General features: G+C 38.2%; 1 protein-coding gene across 2 annotated transcripts in view; it reads right to left on the minus strand.

The window, feature by feature from the left end:
• The window catches only part of LOC137988449 (uncharacterized), a 52,540-nt gene extending 43,129 nt beyond the window's left edge, over positions 1-9,411 (minus strand). Inside the window, exons 1-2 of one of the 2 annotated variants that reach the window (XM_068834433.1) lie at positions 9,281-9,411; positions 5,981-6,154 (exon numbers count right to left, since the gene is read on the minus strand). In XM_068834433.1, the coding sequence (XP_068690534.1) occupies positions 5,981-6,154; positions 9,281-9,395 (289 nt within the window). In that variant the 5' untranslated portion in view covers positions 9,396-9,411. Of the gene's footprint in view, positions 1-5,980; positions 6,155-6,282; positions 6,418-9,280 lie in introns of those variants that run through there. The other variant, XM_068834434.1, reaches the window with a different exon arrangement.
• Between the last annotated feature and the right edge of the window lie 7,393 nt (positions 9,412-16,804).

Below are 16,804 nucleotides of genomic sequence, written 5' to 3' on the forward strand. Positions count from 1 at the left end.
GAGCGTTGCCATGTCCGGTTTATATAGGATATAGAATTTCTCGGTACTACAGAGATTACATCGTTTAGTAAGGTTGCTTTAAGATTTGGCCTTGGCTATAATTTTCCAGGAGATTGCGAAGTCTTTCTTTTGATCTTTTAGCTGCCATAGATGTTTGCTCAGTTCGGTGTCATTCTTTTTACTTTTGTTTTTGAATGACATTTGGTGGTTTCGCCATCTCGTCTTGAACTCAGTGGCGGTGAGGCCGACGTACGAGTCTGTGCTTTTGGCGGTCGTGATGGTGGCTTGATACACTACTTCCTTGACTAAGCATAGTCCTTTCAAAGGGCATTTTTCTGGTACTCTGCAGTTGCAGAGTTTGGTGGGTGTTTGTTGTGGAGGTGGTATGTTCTGGCTTAGGATGGTTTTGCTGTGTCCATCGATGATCTGTTTTATGTTTGGTGAACAACTACAACTTAGCTTAAGATTGTTTTTGTTAAACAGTTTTCTTAATTTATGGTTCGGTGGGAAGCACCCCTCGATCAAATTTCGAAATTCTCTTCCTATGTTGGTTTGAACATTTTTACTAAATGGTGGGTTGAACCAAATTATGTTTCTTTGTCTCTTTCTCTTGTAAGTGGTGGATTCTGGTGACTGCTGTGGTGGGGTGAATTTGAGGGTGTATGAATAACTGCTTTTCTGCAACGCTTCTTGGTAGGGCGGTGCTGCCTCTTTGAAGGCCTCCTGGTCTGATGAGATTTCAGATAATCTTTTGTTAATTGCCTCAGGGATGTTCTTTATTATGCAAGGGGGATGGTTAGATTTGCTGTGGACATAGAGCGGAGTGGTTGTAGGCTTCGAATATGGCTTGTACTTCTCAGTGGTTAAGTCTAATGTTACGTCAAGGAAATTTACGACCTTTTTGTTGGCCTCAACATTAATGCGTAGGTTGTTTTGGGCGAACAGTTTGCAAATTTCTTTTTTGATTTTTTCGATTTTTTGTGGGGTTTGGTCGATTACTGCTAAGCCGTCATCTCTGTAAAGCCCAATTTCCATGCCGTGAGAAATTGATGAGCAAACATCTATGGCAGCTAAAAGATCAAAAGAAAGACTTCGCAATCTCCTTCTAGCCAAGGCCAAATTTTATACCAACCTTACTAAACGATGTAATCTATGTAGTACCGAGAAATTCTATATCCTATATAAACCGGACATGGCAACGCTCAACAAACGTAATGAATTCGTATCGACTTGCAGGCACAAGCGAAACTTTCTCCTTAGGTTTAATCGCATCCTCAACAACCAATCATAAATTTACAAATGCTTTTTTATTATTGTTTTTCAAGTTTGAATCTTGTAACGATCACGCTAATGATGTATATAAACCCCAACGATGCTACAGTGTACATGGAATTTAACTGATGAGTGGTCCAACTCCTTGTTGGTCTACGAAACAGACCTGTATTAAAGTCCATATGAAACTATATTGAGTAGAAAAACATTGTTATATATATATATAAATATATACAATATGTATACAATGTGCCCTCCCGGTTGTCACCATAATGGCTTTATGGCAACTCCTGAACTTGGGCACAGGATGTACGGTTTGTTATAAATATATATATATATATATAAGTTGAATAGACAGAAGAAGATGCGAACTTTTCTCGTTTGTCTTTTAATGCAGGGACGTTTCGCCCATTCGGGCTTCTTCAGCACTGCGAATATCACTGCTTGGAATAAAGTTTACAAAAAATGAAAGGCCTTAAATAAGTTATAAAACAATAGCTAACAAAGTAGGCAAAGAAAATTAAAATATTTTACATGGAATCCCATAAGAATTACGTAAAAGATAATAGGGTTAAAAACGCCCGCTTTAGTATAAATACAATACAATAAAATCAAATACAAAATGCAAATAGAATACAGCGGCAAGATAGTGTTAATTATAGCGAATCCTATTTTTAGAATTAAACTCGCACCTTTTGTTCAGACCATGAGGTTTGAGGGTGGATAATTGAGCACACCAAAAAGCTTCTCTTGTGAGAAGACGGTCATCAAGAGTATTATTGTTGGCGCTAAGGTTACATAACTGTAACATCTGCTTCCCTAATTCTCCGGTTAAACATCAAACGTTAGTGATGTATTGGTATATTTGTTAATTTAAACACAGGCAAATTATTTTGTCGGTTAACTTTCAGGCTACCGAGATGCAACTTGTTTTGCATGGCATACACTTTTCTCAACAGTAACTTTGAATTGGTTTTTTTCTGATTTTAAAGCAATCCATTTTTACGTTTTACACTTATGGAACTCGATAAATGAGGAATAAAACTCAACAGCTATTACACCTTCAAACGTCTGCTTCCCTAATTCTCCGGTTAAACATGAAACGTTAGTGATGTATTGATGTATTTGTTAATTTAAAAAGAGGCAAATTATTTCTTAACTTTCAGGCTACCGAGATGCAACTTGTTTTGCCTGGCATACACTTTTCTCAAAAGCAACGGTGAATTGGTTCTTTTCTGATTCTAAAGCAATCCATTTTTAAGTCAGTTTACACTTATGGAACTCGATAAATGAGGAATAAAACTCAACAGCTATTACACCTTCGAACATCTGCTTCCCTAATTCTCCGGTTGAACATGAAGCGTTAGTGATGTATTGGTGTATTTGTTAATTTAAACACAGGCAAATTATTTGTCAGTTATTTTTCAGGCTACCGAGATGCAACTTGTTTTGCCTGGCATACACTTTTCTCAAAAGCAACGGTGAATTGGTTCTTTTCTGATTTTAAAGCAAACCATTTTTACGTTTTATGCTTATGGAACATAAAACTCAACAGCTATTACACCTTCGAACCTCTGCTTTCCTAATTCTCCTGTTAGACATGAAACGTTAGTGATGTATTGGTGTATTGTTAATTTAAACACAGGCAAATTATTTTGTCAGTTAACTTTCAGGCTACCGAGATGCAACTTGTTTTGCCTGGCATACACTTTTCTCAACAGCAACGGTGAATTGGTTCTTTTCTGATTTTAAAGCAATCCATTTTTAAGTTTTACACTTATGGAACTCGATAAATGAGGAATAAAACTCAACAGCTATTACACCTTCGAACATCTGCTTCCCTAATTCTCCGGTTGAACATGAAGCGTTAGTGATGTATTGGTGTATTTGTTAATTTAAACACAGGCAAATTATTTTGTCAGTTAACTTTGAGGCTACCGAGATGCAACTTGTTTTGCCTGGCGTACACTTTTCTCAACAGCAACGGTGAATTGGTTCTTTTCTGATTTTAAAGCAATCCATTTTTAAGTTTTATACTTATGGAACTCGATAAATGAGGAATAAAACTCAACAGCTATTACACCTTCGAACATCTGCTTCCCTAATTCTCCGGTTAAATATGAAACGTTAGTGATGTATTGATGTATTTGTTAATTTAAAAACAGGCAAATTATTTCTTAACTTTCAGGCTACCGAGATGCAACTTGTTTTGCCTGGCATACACTTTTCTCAAAAGCAACGGTGAATTGGTTCTTTTCTGATTCTAAAGCAATCCATTTTTAAGTTTTACGCTTATGGAACTCGATAAATGAGGAATAAAACTCAACAGCTATTACACCTTCGAACATCTGCTTCCCTAATTCTCCGGTTGAACATGAAACGTTAGTGATGTATTGGTGTATTTGTTAATTTAAAAAGAGGCAAATTATTTCTTAACTTTCAGGCTACCGAGATGCAACTTGTTTTGCCTGGCATACACTGTTCTCAAAAGCAACGGTGAATTGGTTCTTTTCTGATTCTAAAGCAATCCATTTTTAAGTTTTACACTTATGGAACTCGATAACTGCATGAGGAACTGGGAAATTTAGAATGCCCAATTGTAGCTGTGTAAAATTTCATTCCGGGCTAATTGATTTCCCAGCATATCACAGGCAGGCACATACAATATTAATCACAGAATTTCCTGCTATCATGATATCCTGATATCATGAAATTGAACCTAACAGCAATTATTTTACCTCAACGTTTGAGCGTGAGCGGGAAGGCTTCCAGCACCGAATTCCCCGACGTCAACATTGTTTACTGCCTCCATAACTCGTTTGGAAACATCTGAATACAGAAATCCATGACATTCAGACGACGACTGCGCAATTAATCCCCCCACAGAGGCCAACCAAAGTTATTCCGTAAGCTTCGTCCACGTTTTTACTAGAATTTCGGACGGCGAGTCTAATCTGCAGGTCGCAGGTCGCAGGTCACAGGTTGAAGGTCATTCAGTTTCACCAATGCAGAAATTATCCTAAACATTCTTAAAAGCTAACCTTAGGCCTAATTAGGCCTAAACAAAAGTTTTTAGGCCTAAGGTTAGCTTTTAAGAATGTTTAGGTTACTTTCTGTATGGGTGAAACAATGACTGCAACCTGTGACCTGCGACCTGCGATCTGCAGATTAGACCCGCCGAATTTCGGAAGGTGATCACCATTTTCCCGCAAAAAATTACCGACTTGAAGGCGACAAATCTCTCTTCGAAAGAACTGAAAAAACTTTCCTTCGACAAATTGGCTAACATTTTACCCTGGATGCCAGAGGTCTTCTCGCTCACTAGCGGCGAGGAGCGTCGAAGTAGTGCTGGTCGGCGAGAGACGACGGCGACTTGTACCATTTTTCCCTGGGTGAGAGAGTTAATCCATAAATCCTATAGAACGAAAAATGGTTCCGTGTCCCAACACTAACCGCCACTGTCGATGCGCGCAAACGAACTGAAATAGATTTGTGTTCCCCACAAAATTCATCTCGCCCTAAATATGGTCATTCAATAAAAAATTAACTACTTTTTTCTGCTTAACGTAGGTTCACAGTACAATCTGATCGATCCTGAATGCTTTAACACTTTTCTGAATACGAAACACCTTTTGTGTTATGTTTTTAGCCTTTGTTGATGGATATCTACACCGTTAGGAGACGTCCAGCCGAGAATTCCTGAGTCGGCTTAAGCTCCTCATGGCCATGGATTGTTCAGGGGTTTAGTCAGCGCTAAGAAGACGTTTTACGCTGTGTTTCTTCACCAAACGTGACAATATCCAGGTTTCGATGACATAAGAGAATTCCAAGAATCTGACTTTTCACACTTCTCTCGGTGACGGAGGTAAAAGTTGATGACAATTTACCTCAACAAAAAGTGCGGTCTCCTGCTGATGTTTTGCTGTAGAATAGCAAAACATCGGCAGGGGTCCACGATTTCAGAATCGCATGAAGCTTCTCGTGCAGCTTTCAAGACAAAACAATCACCGCCTGAGGGATCATGGTAAGTGTCTTTAGCTCGTCAAGTCGCCTTGGAATGTTTTTCAAGTAAATCTTGTAAATTAGAAAATTCCCCCTGCTATAGAAATAACAAATCTTCTTCTCGACCGAAAGTTACGTAGATAAGTTGTAGAAATTAGCTCGTAAAATCAAGCGTTTTTATCATTGGAGGAAAATCGGCGCGGGTGGTAAATTTAGGTGCTTTTAAACAATAGGAATAACAAATAACACTATACAAATTCCTTCCGAACGTGTCTATTTATTATATGGAAAATGGAATGAAGAAAGCGTCATGGTACCCGTCTTATTAAGGTTCAGATGATAGATTATGGTTTCTTATTATTTTAAGCTATTTGTTGATGATCTTAAATTTTTGGCATTTGGCGGTATGCTTTGCAAACACGATGAACAAAAAAGAAATACCTAACAGAGAGTGGAAGCGCGCATTTCTTGAGGAATAACCCAACCATTAATTAAAAAGCTTAGTTATAAAACGTAAGTTGATATTGGAAATCTCACTTCAAAATAAAATCTCATCGATGTTATCGATTGATAAAATCTAATCCAATTTTTCTTATTCCTTGAAATACTTCTTAAAATGATTTTTTTTTTCATCTCAAGGAATTTTCCGTCATCTTTTTCATTTCATTCATCTGGCAAATTCCAGTAAAAATTAAAGAAACAATACCTGCTTTTCCATTTGTGTTTGTATACGATAAGTGAAGAACCCACAAACATAGCGCAATACTGCCGAGAAAGACTTGATTCCTCATTATTCGCTTTTGAAGGTTTATCAGCAAAGACTGTTTACGCACAATGTGTTGTGGTCTGACCTTATCTGGACGGAGGCGTCTTTCAATTCCTAAAATAAATTGTAAACTGTGTAATAAGCAGTCTGGCTAAAATCCCCCGAAAAACACTGTAAATTAGTCCAGAAAAGCCCGAGTGGAGAGACTAATAGCTTCACTCACTTAATCACTTAAACTTCACGCAATGCGCGAATACGTCGTGTGGAAGAGTATGTCAATAGAAAGCTGAAAGTGATGAACGATCATTAATAATTGAAATCCATTTTTAACTTCTGGTCGACAGTGTTCCCTCTTTCCAAACCTAACACATAATGCAGTCGTTTGCTTAATTAACATCAGAAATGATATTGTCCAAAAGCAGATACGGAAATGGAATGAAACTCTCAGGTTACCCTGATTCGAATGGAGTCCTAGAGGATAAAGACTTCAGCTTTAAGACGTGAAATAGTTGCAGAGGATCAGTAGAGGCAGACAGACTGCAACACTATGTATGGATGAAAACCGTGGTTATTTAAACATTGTCTTTCATTAGACTTGATTTTGAAAACGTGTAAGAGACTCTAGGTTGTTCCAGATGGAAGCACCCCAGTAGCTCAAACCGTGTTTTTGTACTATAATTCGCCCGAGGTAGAGGGCAAATTCACGGTTAGGCTTTCGACATTCAAACGACTTTGGCTATTCACGTAGAGGTTTCATATACCAGACATCATGCAAACATTGTTGTAATGTACTTGAAAGCAAATGTGCACAGAAAAGTATGCGCCAGTTTTGCATTGAATCAGTATTATTTCGTACGGTCGTGGAACGGCTAGTTTATTTCGATTCGATTTCAATGCTTTTTTTGTTGATTTGTACAGTCCAATTTTGAATTAAGGTCGGTGCATTCATGAAACGCCGCCTGAGGTTAGGACAACACTAAAGGTTAATGTACTGATGCATGTATCGCCAAGAGATTTACCTTATTCTTGTACTTTCAGGTTGCATGTGATAACGACCATAAAGGCATCGGATTAAAAGTGTCACTGTTTCAACTTCACGGGAAATGACTTTTCTCAACAATTTAAATCTTGCTACGCAGCAACAAAATTTGCGGAACTGTTTAACGAAATCATGTTCACAAGCATCTGTACTCCACGATGGACACGTTCAAGAAGACCAGCATGAGGAAATTCCCTTGAGCTTCCAGCGAAGTTTGCTTCCCGTAAATTAAACTCTAAAAGACTTTTTTGAGGTCCAAACATAAAAAAAACGAAAAAGACAGATCCGAAACCTAAGCGGTTATCTTTCTCTACATCAGTGCCTCCGAATCTTTTGGGCAATCTTTTAGTTGGGAAAATAAATTTGGAAATATATTGTGCGCAACTCTTAGAAGATTTTACAAGGACAGATCAGTTACACCGAAACGTCTCGACTTTTGCTACTGATTCAAGAGTCTTGAAATGACTAGTTGGTGTCCCAACTCAAAGAACAAAGGATGAGGTGTTGGGTTTGCTCTCATTTCCGGTTCAGCTGCTGTTGCCTGTGCAGAACAAGGACAACTCAATTGCATCGATTGATGCAAGGGTGGCAATAAAGCTGTGAGAACAAAACTTTCTTGCTTTTTTCAAATTTCTTCATGCACTGCCTGACGGCTTCAGGGAGTTAAGTAATTTGCCATTATACAAATATAAGCCATTTGAAGACTAGAGGTAAACTATAGGATTATAGTTATATATATGTATATATATATTATACCATTGCAATTGATTGGTTTAATTAGCTTTTACTGTCTATGAACCATCTGAAAAGGCGTGTCACAGCCTGATGTCAACGAAAGAGAATCGAGGGTCCGATATATCAATGCAATATTTATGACCAAGAGAAAACGAATTGTTTAAATTGTGTGAAAACGAATTGATTAAATTGCCCACTGAGATAAGTGCGAAGATCACTTCTCACTTTCCTTTAGAAAATTAATATTTTCTCTTGACCCAAACCTCAAAATGTGCCCAGAGCTTATACCTTTCACTATATTTATTTCCTCTGGCGTTTATTCAATACGAGGAATTCAACGGCATTTTCCTATTTCAATTATCCTAAACTGAATTCTCGAACCAAATTAAGGCCCTCTATGACACTTACGAATTAAAGTAATGACCTAAGGCATTGAAATTTTTACGTGATAGAATTTACCCGCTCCATCGGCCACGATTTCTCCAATTGCAAAATATCGGTAATATTGGGGAGTTAATGCATGTGAGTGACCGAAGCCCTGGGGTGTGTTTCTTTGGAAAAATCCGAATGCGAATGTTTGAATCATCCGGCTATGAACGAATTTTGCTTCTTTACTAAAATCCAAAAATGGAGTTGAATCCAATGTATCCTCAATTGTGGTGGATCTCTTTACTCAAACTTAATCCAGACTTTTATGGACTGATTCATGTAGTCCGTGCGTTTCTTTGGGCCTATATGGATCCGAAAACGTTTGGCAAACAGCTTTCAAGACAAAACAATCACCGCCTGAGGGATCATGGTAAGTGTCTTTAGCTCGTCAAGTCGCCTTGGAATGTTTTTAAGTAAAGCTTGCAAATTAGAAAATGGCCCCTGCTATAGAAATAACAAATCTTCTTCTCGACCGAAAGTTACGCAGATAAGTTTTAGAAATTAGCTTGTAAAATCAAGGGTTTTTATCATTGGAGGAAAATCGGCGCGGGTGGTAAATTTAGGTGCTTTTAAACAATATGAATAATAAATGACACTATACAGATTCCTTCCGAACGTGTCTATTTATTATTTGGAAAATGGAATGAAGGAAGTGTGATGATACCCGTCTCAGTAAGGTTCGGATGATAGATTATGGTTTCCTATTATTTTAAGCTCTTTGTTGCGGGTCTCCATTTTTCGGCATTTGGCGGTATGTTTGCAAACACGATGAACCAAAAAAAGTATCTAACAGAGAGTTGAAGCGCGCATTTCTTGAGGAATAACCCAACCATTAAATAAAAAGCTTCGTTATAAAACGTAAGCTGACATTGGAAATTTCACTTCAAAACAGAAATTGATGAAATCTAATCCAATTTTTCTTATTCCTTGAAATGCTTCTTAAAATGAATTTTTTTTTTCATCTCAATGATTTTTCTGTCATCTTCTTTATCTCATTCATTGGTAAATGCCAGTAAAACTAAAGAAACAATACCTACTTTTCCATTTGTGTTTGTATACGATAATTGAAGAACCCACAAACATTGCGCAATAGGAGGTTTCATGGGACGTCATCGCCGCCGTGTTGGTGGACGAAAACAAAAGATCTCTCATTAGCTTCTTTTGTTCGTCCACCAGAAGTCGTACATTTCTCTATTGTTATTGGTGTCTCTAGAGATTTGCTTTTGAAGGCTCATCAGCAAACACTGTTTGCGCAAAAGGTGTGATTCAGTAAAATTTCATGCAATTACTTCGTGTGGAAGAGTATGTCAATGGACGGCTGAAAGTGATGAGCGACATTAATAATTGAAATCCTCTTTTTTCCTCTTGTTTTTAAGGATAATCCCATGTAAAGTTTATATTTCATTTTTTAAAATACTCATTATTTCATTTTTTAGAGAACCTATAAATAAAATGTAAACTGTCCCAATCCTGGGGCCCATTTCTCGAAAGTCCCGAAAAGTCATTTGTGAAACTGCTAACCGTTTATTTTGGAGAGCCGATGTGTTAAGAGACTCTAAGTTGTTCCAGAGGGAAGCACCCCTGTAGCTAAAAATGTTTTTGCCCTAGGTAGAGGGACCTTAGGGACTGGTCAAAAAGTATGGGGGGGGGGGGGGTGGGCCGGAGCAGAGAGGGGGTGGGTCATGAGGTTTTGAGCCTTGTGCAAGGGGTGGGTTGTGCAATTTTCAGCTACCCTTAGGGGGTGGGTCACCCTATTTTATAACATAGACGGGCACACATTTAAGTCTTCATACTAACGGGACAGTTGACCACACTGTCTTGATATATAAAACACAGCCAGCTGAAATTACTGCTAAAAATACTCTCAAATCTGTTGTGTCCTTTTTAAAATGCAATTTTAATAAAATGTACGATTTCATTGCTGTTTAAAATTCTGATGCCTTAGTGTGGTCTCCTATGTTGTAACTTGTTACATATATTCTTGAAACAAAGCAAACAAAGAAACACGAGGTCCTATTTCTTTTCATAACAATTGGTATCAATATTATTACGGTTTGTAAAATGGAAAAAAACAAACGAACTAACAAAACAGTCTGAATAGATACATGCCATGTACACTGCCATGTAAAAGTTTCTGGTATTTTGAATACGTTTGTTAGGATTGTCTTGATATTTCTGCTTATTTTATAAATCACTGTTAACATATTGTTCCATAAGCTCGGCCTGTTCAACCGTTATCATCTTTTGCTCTTCAAAATCTTCGTCACTGCTCTCGTCACTTCTGCCTTCACCACTGCCCTCTTGATCACCGCTCTCGTTGTTACTGTTGTCAGTTGTCAGCAGCCATACAAAGTGTCTCCACTAGAAAAGATGCAAGTGGCTCTGAAGCAAACAGCAGCTCAGAAGCAAGTGAAGAGAGTAGTGAGGACTATGTTGAGCAGGAATTTGGGAGTGATTCCTCCGAGAATGATGAAGATGACAATATACCTCTTGCAAAACTAGCATCCAACAATTGCGATGACAGTGACAGTGACAATGTCCCATTAAGTGCGCTCACCAAACACAGTATTTAATGTATTAATTTCCTTATCAAGCGAGGCAAGAGGCTAGACATTTATGATTTTGTCATGCACAGAACAGGTTTTATTGGGTTTTTAAGAGGAAACCAATAATGCATGTTTTAATATTAGGGGGTGGGTCATGTAATTTCCAACCTTGCTGGTGGGTCAATCATTTTTTGCCGAAGGGAGGGGGTGGGCCATGTGTTTTTTATCAACCACATTTTCAAATGCTCCGGCCCACCCCCTCCCCCCCTTCCCTATACTTTTTGACCAGTCCCTTACTCTAGACAAATTCACGGTTTGTAAATGAGGTGCAGTTCCGTGTACGCACTTGAAACCCGATGAGAAGTCTAGCATTAGCATCAAAGTTCAAAAAAGTCAAAACCTGGGCTGCAGCTTTTGTAGCTTTTCACGTTAAGTGATACCACAGTTTCCCCAGACGAGGTTACAATAATCAAAGTGCTGTTGTATTAACTAAAGCTAGGTAAATAGAATGCAACGTCGCCTGAGGAACGAGATGCCCCACACGCTTGATAACGCTAATTCAATGCAAGACGCAAGCTTTTTTTGTCAGTTTATCGACATGGTTACTCCAGTTAAGAATTTCATCGATAAGAACTCCGAGTGATTTAGCGGTGGAAACTCGATTATTAATCTCGGGAGTTGGTGGATTTGTAAAAGTAGATAATCTCTGCCTCGAGCCAATCAACACAAATTCAGTTTTTGACTCAGGGTTGGTTTGTCATCTGCGTAATTTTTTTTATCTTAAGTTAACATGAAGGTTATATCTCTATATTGAGACCATTAACAAAGGTACACATTGATTTGTTGTCAGAAAAATATGTTTCTAGCAAATGAAACTTTATTTGATTGAAAAATTTTTGTATAAGTATGGTCTATGGTCTACAGAAGGATACTAAATGCCTGTAGTTATGCTCTGTGATAAAGGGATTTGTGTTCATAGAATAGTAAAGATGGCTCAAACCATTTCACTGTAATAAACCTCAAACCATCCAAGAGTTTATCATTGATTCATAGCTTTGCCCTCTACTTTCATCTTAACAGTAACATTCATTGTTGTGATTTATGGATGTGTGAAAGGGGACACATAAAGGTAGTTGATGTGAAAAAAAGAGGATGCTGAGGATATGGTTAGATGAGACAGATGATTCGCTGTTGCGGTCCCCAAAAGGGAACAGCTGACAGGAAAATAATAAGTTGTCCCGTTTCATAACAGTATCTTCTTTTTAACACCAAGTGCCAATCTGCTCCCAGCATTCTTCATGCGCGGAGGAAGCCGTGATAACTATTACTAGTTTAAGTCGTCCATTTGAGGTAATTCATACCTGGGCCAGGTTGTTCGAAAGCCAATTAACTTAATCCAGGATTAGCAGAGACTTTTGCTTCATGTTTTCAACTTTTTGGTGAAAGTTTCTTTCGCTAATTTTTGTCTTTCAAGATTGACTTCTTCTATTGTAAAATTTTGCCGAATTCTGAGCATTGAACAGCGTTTGGGAGTAGAGATTATAAACTTGTTGGTTAATTTTTTAATCTGGGATTATGAACAACTGGGCCCTGAAGGCAATGTGACGCAGTGGTTAGGGCGAGGCTTGCTTTCACTCAGTCGGCAAACTAATCAATCAATCAATCAATCAATCAATCAATCAATCAATCAATCAATTGATCAATCGCTAATTTATCCACGTAGCGTCCAGTGAGCTAAAAAGGTCGTTCAAAATACGTACGTGCTTAACATCCGGAGATCCCGGATTCAAGACCACACATCGAATTTGATCCTAGTAGTCAGTGGTTGAAGTCTAAGCTGCACTTGTAAATAGCCAACTGGCTGGAGGTAGACCAGTTGGCATTATTAACAGTTGCTGTTGTTGTTACGTTATATCGTTTCGTTGATTGTGTTTCATTGGCCATGAAGAGCTTCTATGCATGTAAGTTCATGAACCTGGTCCATCAAAGTCCGTGGACTTCAGGAGTCAGTGAAATGCACCCTGATCCGCACACGCTGGCGAGATTTCGCTTCCAATATTCGAAAGGATTGGAATTTGAGAGACTCGCGGGGGTCCTAGACTGCACTTTCTCATCGGCTCTGAATTCTCTCAGGTCCAGAGCGACTTAATGCCGCACTTTGGCTCGGTAACCCCGCGTCGATGTGTCAACAAAGTTTAAAAATTATGAAAAGAAACTCCACGAAATCGCGCAGCAATTAATTAAATTTTAATAATTAGCTTATTGTTTACACTCCCTGACATTCTCGAAAACTTCGAGTTTGTTCACTTTTTTCTCACATATATTGTCAACCGAGCTTAAATAGATGACATTTCTCAGTGTACTATGACATTGTTTGATCATGTAATTTTCTATAACTGCGATTCAGGCTACAGCTCAATGGGGAACGTAAACAGAAGTAGATAGATCAGTACTGTTTTCCAACATTTCTGTTTTCCTCCGCATTACGAGCTTTGTCAGAATATTCCTTCATCTAGGCCTTTTTTTTTTCCTGTTTCATCTAGCCAGCAATCTCCTCAATGGCTCTGCCACACTGTCGCATGTTCTGGGATATATCTTGCATTGAAATTAACCAAGCCTAAGGAACTTTTGACTTCGGACACATAATTCTGTGACAGCTCTTAAGGCCGCGTTGAACCTTGGCATATGAAACACACACTTCTCATTGCTTTGGTAAGATTCTTGGGTTTGATTCTAGAATATGCTACCGCAGTCCCGCAGTGGTCACATCATTCACTGTCGTTATGGCAAACAAAAATGAACGTTTGATTTTATCTTTCACAGTTCAGTTAACTACACTTTTTACGAGATCATGTGAAGAATATAGCACTCGTTTACTGATTAAGCCTAGGCACTGGTTTCAGTGATTAGGCCTAAGCACTCTTGTAAAATTTTAGCTTTCAATTTACCGTTCGGTTAACTACGGACCGACGGACCGCGGACCGCGGTAGCACTTTCCTCAAACGCTCAGTCACACTGCGGGACTGCGGACCTCGGTATCTGAAGCATTAATTACGTGCTTTAGTGAGGGAGTATTGTAAAATTGCTCCGATCTGGTGAACACTTTCTGCAGTCGCTTATCATACTTAGCTGTATCAGGATTATAGAAATGATGTCATCCGAAATGTTGTTTCACTGCATCACTGCAGTCACGTAATACCTGAGGTGAGGAGAGCTTTAGGAGAAACCAACACACTAAGAAAAAAGTGGGAGGGGGGGGGGGGGGCTATCAAGTCTTTGTGGGTTACGAACATCTCAGTAAGATCACTTTGGTGATAGCTCCATTTAAAATCCGAATTGGGGAATACATAAGCTTCCTACATATGCTACATATACATATCCTTCTTAATTATTTCTGAACATGATAAGTGACGATACCGTGCTTAAAAATGGTTAGTTCACTTGTTTAAAGTTTTTCCATGTCCCTCCAGACCGTTATACTTCTACAAACTATATAGCCAAACTATCCAGAAACTTAATTAGTGGAAATGGTGTTTTAGCACCGCGCGAGCGTTTTAAAAGACGTGAAGATGACAGTTCACCGATGTGCGCTCATTTGTCATTAAAGAGCTTGTCAGTTTTCTCTTTTATTGCGATGTATCTTTCAGTCATTATGTTCTCTCGAAGTTGTGTCTTAAACAGTGAGAAAAGTAAAGTTTGTTCATTCAAGTTACATTTTGTAAAATAAAGTATTTTGCCACCAGCAAAGCCAAACTTAGGGGTTGATGATGTTTGAGTGAGTTTGTAGGTCCACATAAAAGAGTTGAGTCTGGTAAATGAATGTTTTCACTAATGACTTGCGACCACCAGTCAAAAAATTCATTCCAAAGTAAAGCTATATGGGAACACTTTAAAAACATATGCTGGATTGTATGCTGTTCTCTTTTACATAGTTGGCATACATCATCAGATATTATGTTAGCTTTTTGGAGTTTGTCTCTAGTGTAGATGATGTAACTGTTGTGATTTATCTTGAATTGAAACATTATTAACTTTGTATTTTTGGTAATAGAAAAAGGCCAGTTATATAATTTTTTTATCGACCCTTTTGCTAACGTTTTTAGATAATGATAAAACGGAAGCATTGTAAGTTAATTTGCACAATCCTATAGTGTCTTGACAATGTTGATTTCCCAAGCAAAGTCAGTTTCCTCCTTTTCCAGGAGTTTAGGATTTTTTCCAGGTCTTCTAGTATCTTAAAAAAACTTAGACTTTCACATTTGCTTCTATCGTTGGAGAAGTGAATACCTAAAGCATAAACAGAATTTTCTGGCTAGCGAGACCCAAATGGTGTGTCTTTCCCTGTTGCCCAGCAGCACAGCCAAATGGCCTCTGTTTTTGATTTGTTCAGTTCTAAGCCTGAGGAGCCTCTGAATTTTCTAACTTCTCAAGTAACGTCTGCACTGAATCTAGATCTCCGAGAAGAAGGGTAGTGTCGTCTGCATATTTTTATTATCCCTGCTGCTTCGAGACGCGCCAAACATACCGTTTTAATAATTACTCCACGTATTCTTATTCCGGAATAGGGTAAATCGAACGCGCCCTAAGTTTAATTTAGAAAATATCCAGTGTTTTTTCTCCCCGTATTCCACCCATCTTGCTTTTCTTCGCAAAATAGCACCCTTTACTTTTTGGTCTGTTTTTCGTTTGAGTCGCATTTGTGTACTTTGTATATTTGTTCTTAGGGATGGATTATTTTCACATCGTGCAGACTGGGCCAACTGCTCGTTCAGTTGCGCTTGCAACTTTTTTTCCTCATTCCTCCTCTTTTTAGCTTTTCTTTTGGCGTGGGCGATTGTAAAGCCTCGCACTTCCATTTTCATTAGATCCCATTTTAGGCCTTTGTCGTCTAAATACGAGTATTTAGTTCTATAGCTTTCAATGTTTTCTTGAAATTCCTTAATATACTCTTCATCCTCTAGTAGCGATGAGTTAAATTTCCAAAAATCCGGCCCAGCCTTTTTATTGAGAGAGTCCGATTGAATAAATAGCTTGACCAGCGCCTGGTGCATGGACAATATTGCACTCTTTGGCGAGGTTAGCAAGGTCTTGGGATGCTAAAAAGTAATCCAACCTGCATTGGACTTTATATGCTTTGTCCCTCCATTTAAATTGCTTCTCAGTATTAGGATTCATTTCGCGCCAAAAGTCTTGCAAAGAGTATAGGTCGAGCAGTTGGGAAGTTTTGTCACTCACACGCTTTTTATTTTCTACAGGTTTCCCTCCCATTTTGTCCAACTCAGTGAGAAGACAATTGAAATCACCTACAATTATAATGCTTTCGTCCGCGTAATTTGAGAGCTTTTTCATAATCTTCTCAAAAAATTGCACCTGTTGAGAAACGTCATTTGGAGCGTTTTGGTTCATTAGTACTAATTTTGCGCCCTTTATTTTTGTATCAAGAATAATTAATCTTCCATGATTTTATCACATCGATGTCATATTTTGGGTTCAATAAAATCATGACACCTTTGCTGTTGTTTTGTTCCATGACTACAGAAAATCTTTCCGCCCCACTCTGCTTCCCACAAAGCTTTTGTTTTTTCATCACCTTACGTTTCTTGCAAAAAATAGAAATGTGCTTTTTTTAATTTGGTTGTGTAGCCATCTGAAAATTGACCTCCTTTTAATGGACCCGTTTAAACCTCTAACATTTAGACTGATAATTTTGATTTGAAAAGAAGTAAAATGATAAACAACACAAGTCAGACTTTAATACTCAAAACAAAAAAAATAATAATATTGTGACTAAATAGACAAAGAACTAAGGTCCATTTTGACCTGATCATGCTAATTTTCTCTCACAAAAGAAAGAAGAGAGAGCAGTTTACTGAGACAGTGACTTTTTTTTTGAGAAAATTAATATTCGAGTTGAGTTTTCTAGAGCAGTCCCAAATGCCTTGTCCGATCTAAGAAAGGTACTAATCTCAAATATCGTCCAGATAAGCTTACTCTAGAAGTTCTTTAGGTACGTTC

Source organism: Montipora foliosa, unplaced genomic scaffold (assembly GCF_036669935.1).
Source record: "Montipora foliosa isolate CH-2021 unplaced genomic scaffold, ASM3666993v2 scaffold_419, whole genome shotgun sequence".
NCBI lineage: Eukaryota > Metazoa > Cnidaria > Anthozoa > Scleractinia > Acroporidae > Montipora > Montipora foliosa.